Raw genomic sequence first — 6,095 nt, forward strand, 5'->3', positions numbered from 1 at the left:
GCCTTGGTGAGTACGGTCCAACGAGAGAAACACATATATAATCCCTTAACTACTAAAGTTAAGTTATCGTTTCATAATTTTTCTGTTACAGTGTCTGCCCTCCTCGACTCTGGTTCAGCCGGGAATTTCTTCTCCGCCCAGCAGCTTAACATCCAGAAAGAGCCCATTCCACAGAAACTAAAATATCAGTCTGTCACCGGAAAACCCTTGAAATGTTCATCAATCCAGCATCACACCAACGAAATCACTCTCACACTGGGTATCCTGCATCAGCAAAAAAATTTAACTTCTGGTCCTGGAGAATTCCACCGCAGACGTGATTCTTGGGAGGCCATGGTTAATCGAACATCACCCAGAGCTCTCTTGGGACATGGGAGAGGTAAAACGATGGAGTGATCAATGTTTTCCACAATGTTTTCATGAGATGCCAAAACCTAATCGTCCTTCTCCAAAATTAAAGGTATGCAGCAATACAATAGAAAGTCCCAAGGATAATATATATGTTTCTATTCCTCCAGAATATGCAGAATACAGTGACGTTTTCTGTCCCAAGAGAGCTTCAAAACTACCACCACATCGGCAATGGGACTGTGCGATTGACCTCCATCCGGGTGAACCAGTGCCCAACGGCAAAGTCTATTCACTCACCATCCCAGAACAAGATGCAATGGAGAAGTACATCACGGAAGCTTTGGAGCAAGTGTACATCCGACCATCAACTTCCCCTGCTGCTTCACTATTCTTCTTTGTGGCAAAAAAGGATGGAGGACTTTCGACCCTGTATTGATTACAGAGGGTTAAATGCCATCACCCAAAAATTTCGTTATCCTCTTCCCCTCGTCCCAGCAGCACTAGAACAGCTCCATGGTGCAAAGGTATTTATAAAACTAGATTTACGTAGTGCTTATAATCTTATCAGAATAAGGATGGCGACGAGTGGAAGACGGCTTTTGTGAGCCCTACTGGTCACTGGGAATACTTGGTAATGCCGTATGGCCTAGTCAACGCGCCATCTGTATTCCAGGACTTTATGCACACTATTTTTAGAGATCTGCTAAATCGTTTTGTGATGGTATACATTGATGACATTTTCATCTATATAAGTGACCCTGTCGCTCATGTTCAGCCTGTTAAAGAAGTGTTGGAAAGATTACGTCGACAAACCCTATTCGTTAAAGCTGAAAAATGTGAATTTCACAAAACAACCATCAAATTCCTAGGTTGTCAAGTATCCAGTCACAGAGTGAGTATGGACGAGGGGAAGGTCAATGCTATCAAGAACTGGTCCAAGCCTGTCTCACTAAAAGAACTTCAAAGATTTCAGTTTTTTTTATCGTAGATTCATCAACAACTTCATCGCATCTCCACTGACGTCTGCATTAAAAGGTAAACCCAAAAAGTTAACCTGGAATAATGAAGCAGATGCAGCATTTAACATGCTGAAGAGAACTTTCTGCGAGGCACCCATCCTCATTCACCCATATCCAAACAAACCTTTTACTGTGGAGGTAGACCCTTCTTATACAGGAGTCGGAGCTGTCCCATCCCAGCAGCAGGGGAACCCGGCTTGTCTCCATCCATGTGCTTATTAGTCTTACAAGTTTAGCCCGGCAGAGAAGAACTACGATATCGGAAATCGAGAGCTACTAGCAATCAAACTGACTCTCGACGAATGGCGCCATTGGCTTGAGGGGGCGTGTCATCCATTCACAGTATTAACAGACCACAAGAACCTCCAGTATCTGCGTGAGGCAAAGAGATTGAATCCCCGACAAGCCAGGTGGGCCTTCTTTTTTACTCGTTTTGATTTCACCATCTCATATCGTCCTGAAAACAAAAATTGTAAGGCAGATGCATTGTCAAGACCCCTGAAACCATCCTACCTGCAAAGGTTTTTGTCTGCCCCATCGAGTGGAGTGGAGATGATATCATTCCCATTATGCAGAATGCTCTGCCGGGTTGTCCAGATGGATTAAAATATGTACCCTTGCATCAACAGACACCACTTATTACCAAATCTCATGTCTCTCCAGGCAGTGGTTATCCTGGCATCCAACAAACCCTCTCGCTGCTAAAACATTTCTTCTGGTGGCCCAACATGGCAGAGGACATCAGAAGGTTCGTGAGGGGGTGTATGGAGTTTGCGATGGCAAAGACACAAAAACATCTGCCCCACGGAAAACTCTGTCCTCCTCCTGTTACCTGTCGTCCATGGTCTCATCTCGGAGTGGATTTCGCCGACTGCCGACTGCCGTGGAGAGTGCAGAACTTCTGTTTTAGCATGTATTCAGGTATTTTGGCCTTCCAGAGGATATTGTTTCGGATCGGGGTCCACAATTTATCTCCTGAGTATGGAAATCTTTCTTCAAGCTTCTGATTTTAACCATTAGTCTGTCATCAGGTTATCACCCTCGAAAAATCCAGGAAGTGAGTCTCTTCCTCCGAACCTTCTGCCATGACCACCAGAACTCTTGGAGCCAGTTCCTACCCTGGGCCGAGTACGCACAGAATACTCTCCACCAACAGACCACCGGCCTCACCCCATTCCAGTGCGTGCTCGGTTACCAGCCTCCCATGTTCCTGTGGAAAGAAGAGCCAAGCGAAGTACCATCTGTTCAACACTGGTAGATGGTTACTGTCACGGATGCGCCAGGTCCTTCCACACACACTACTCATTAACCCCCGATCACAATCACCGTACTTTTGATTTGCTGAACCTGTCGCCCTCTCATTATCTCTGTTCTATATAAATCAGCCACTGACACACACTCTCTGTCTGGTGTCGTCTAAGCAAACTACATTGTGAGCTATTGTGGACTAAACCTGACTCTACGTTTATTTAATAGATTTTTATCATCATCATCTTCATCTTCGGTGGAGTTTTGGATTCCGGAGTGTGTCTGTGTACCTGTGGTTTCCCTACGAGCTTCAATTTATCTGCCATTTACTCTTAACTCTTTGCCCTTTCAATAAACTGTTCCATTTAACCTTGAAACTGTCTCCGTCATCTTCTGTCCCTGACAGAGTAATCAGTTATAAGTAATTTAATTACTTTTCCAGAGTAACTTGCCCAACACTACTTACAAACTGTATTCATTCAAATATAAAAATGGCATACACAACTTTTTTTTAATCATTAATTTGCCAGGCGAGTTAAAAGTCACAGGAAACTTGACCAGTGAACATCAATATGAACATGAAACAGAAAAACAATAAACAGTTCAGTAGGGGATTTGAACAGTGATTTATTAGTGTTTTATTTCTGATGTGACTCAAGTGATGAATTATCATCCGATCAGCAGGACTGAAGCTTGTTTGTTTAGAATCAGATGTGTAGTTTGTGTAATTATGATGAGTGTGTGTGTGTTACAGAGAACCTTCTAGTTAAGTGGTTCCTTCTGATTCATGAGAAGAGCATGTTGGTGCGCAGAGACAAAGAGCTGGTGTATATGTGAGTTACACACACAAACACACACACACAAGCACACATACACGTTGAGCAGAACAATATATGTGTCTCTCTCTCTGTGTGTGTGTGTGTGTGTGTGTTTGTTTTCAGGGTGAAGCAGCAGAATCTGGAGGATGAACAGGTTGATGTGGAGTTAGAGATCAGATACCTTTTCAACAAACCAGGTGAGCAGAAGCATCTCAGTTTATGAATTTAACCTCTTAGCCTGCATCCCGACGCCCTCGTCCTGAAAGCCTCTCAACTCGCACGTGTCAGTGTTTATGAATAGATTAAATGAAACGGGACAAATTTAATCTTGACAAACTATGTATCATTATAAAGATCTAAGCCTCAAGCATCGATGACAGATCACTGTTTTTCAATGGAAAGCTTATAAAGACTGTATTTGCTACATTTATGTAAGCAGTACACATAAAAAACATGAACATTAGAAACGCTGTACATACCAGATCCATCGTACTAACCTCAGTATCAGAAAGTGTTAAAGATAAAACATCATCCTCCTGAGGCTCTCTCTTGTCCGCCACCACTATGAGCGCGAAAGGGAAAGTCCCTCTTTAAACAATTCAGACATATCCACCTGTATTCTCACAAGCTCATTCTCCTCCATGCCTCAGTTGCGGCGGGTCCTGAACCGCGAGAAGCAGATTCTAACTTTTTTCATTTTTTTCCTTGGAAAAAGAGACGAACAAGAACAGAGATTTTTAATTGAAAAAACGCTCACGATGCACACAGATTTGCCTCCTCAAAGACATCGTGTGTGTGCTCTTCACCCAAACAAATGACGCAAAGATCGTGTGTGTGTCAAATAATGCCGACACAGATGCACACATTGTCTAAAATGCTTGATAGTAGTCGCCATGATATACAGAGAAAGATTGCTCTTACCGGTTCTTTCAGATGCACGCTTCAAACAAAACAATCAGTGAAGACGAAGAAGAAAATTATCTCCCGGTGCCTGTTTATAGTCGCGACAGCATGTTACGTCAGAGGCTGTCAACGGCCAACAAGTTGATGTTTTTTCTATGTATGCTTCAGACACGGGTCACAACGAGGTGTTCCCCATAGCGACCCCTAGAGGACGGAGTTCGAAGTTCCCTTGAAAGGAAATTCAATTCAATTCAAGTTTATTTGTATAGCGCTTTTTACAATACAATTCGTTACAAAGCAACTTTACAGAAAAGTAAATGAATCACATTTATATATGGGAATATGTTTGCATGGTTTAATATTGTTTAGTGTGAATTCTGCTTTAATATGGTATGAACTGATCTGTGGATGACTTTGTCAGTAGTTTGTAGTAAGGGTTGCACAGATTAATCGAATAGTTGACTTCAATGCTCTGCCATGACGCTTTAAGCTTGACGTTGACTAGTAGCTGTCTTTGAAGGACTTTCACAATTTCTGATGTTTCCAATCAGTTAAAATTAAAAATAATTTGAAATTGAGTTTTAAACCACTTATTGTACAGGTAAATTAATAGCTGTTCTAATCTAATGCGATGCTGCACTGTAACACAGACACATAGGCTATAGACAGTTTTAACACTTTTTTGTGGTTTCTCAATAAAATAGCTTAGAAACTGAAAAGTTTAAGCATATATTTCTTAACTAAATTCCACAGCATCACTACTACTAGAGAGACCCCGCCATGTAGAAATAATTCACACACACAATTGCTTTCACTAATGTGTTCATATACATGTAACCTTTACTGTGCTACTTTATCTGTATCTGATTTAGAACAAGAAGAAATTTGTGAGAAATAAAATGACCCAAAGGCAAAAGAACTGGTAAAAACGAGCTGTTATTGGAGCAATACCCATGTACACAGTGCTGTGTCACATGCCGTAGCTGTGCACAAGGGGTTTGAGTCTCAGCTCCAGACTTATTTGTTCATTAATGACGTCATCAGCGACTAGTCAACTTCGACTTTAAAAAAATCTGAAGCCATTCAACCCCTTGTTTGTAGTTAATTGTAAATGTGTGTGTGTGTGTGTGTGTGTGTGTGTGTGTGTGATTCTCAGAGCAGGACTGGAGCTCTGACGACAGACAACAGGAACAGCAGCTGATGTCAAGCCTGCTTTCAATCGTCCAGCAGAGAAATTATATCATCAGCAGCCTGGATCAGGACAGGAAGAGGTCAGAGTTCACCAGATCAGCAGTGTGAGGTCACATGATAATCGTGTGTTATTGATGGATGTGTTTGTGTTCTTCATCAGGGAGGAGGAGGAGGATGAGATGCTGATGGCTGTGATCCAGAGGATGTGTGAGAAACCAGGAAAGTTTCTTCTTTTTAAACTAGGATATTTGTGCAAGATTATTTGGAAAATGTTCCATTAACGTTTCCTCAACATATAGGTTCTGTGACCATCTCTCCTACTCAAGCCAGTTTATATTTTTTTTGAAATGTACATTTCAAGTGTAGTTAGGGTGGCCATATGCGCCGTTCATATGGGACATGTCCTAGCCAGGATTTTAATATTGCCTAAAATATCCAGGTTTTGGCTATTTGCACTGTGCAGGTTGATCGTTGTGTGACATTCATGAGAGCTATAAAGAGCAGAGCAGACTGCTCCTTATGCTTTCGAATCACTTTCACGTGTTTGTTCGTTTGTTTGACTTGA

The 6,095-nt window shown here is 41.9% G+C and overlaps 1 protein-coding gene across 1 annotated transcript in view; it reads left to right on the forward strand.

Moving 5' to 3' along the window:
* Window positions 1–5,811, forward strand: part of LOC132149776 (MICAL-like protein 1) — a 28,312-nt gene extending 22,501 nt beyond the window's left edge. The window contains exons 9-12 of the mRNA XM_059559176.1: window positions 3,373–3,451; window positions 3,560–3,633; window positions 5,496–5,610; window positions 5,691–5,811. Of these exons, the coding sequence (XP_059415159.1) occupies window positions 3,373–3,451; window positions 3,560–3,633; window positions 5,496–5,610; window positions 5,691–5,811 (389 nt within the window). The remainder of the gene's footprint in view (window positions 1–3,372; window positions 3,452–3,559; window positions 3,634–5,495; window positions 5,611–5,690) is intronic.
* The last annotated feature ends 284 nt before the right edge of the window (window positions 5,812–6,095 follow it).

This window comes from Carassius carassius, chromosome 9 (assembly GCF_963082965.1).
Source record: "Carassius carassius chromosome 9, fCarCar2.1, whole genome shotgun sequence".
NCBI classification, from domain to species: Eukaryota; Metazoa; Chordata; class Actinopteri; order Cypriniformes; family Cyprinidae; genus Carassius; species Carassius carassius.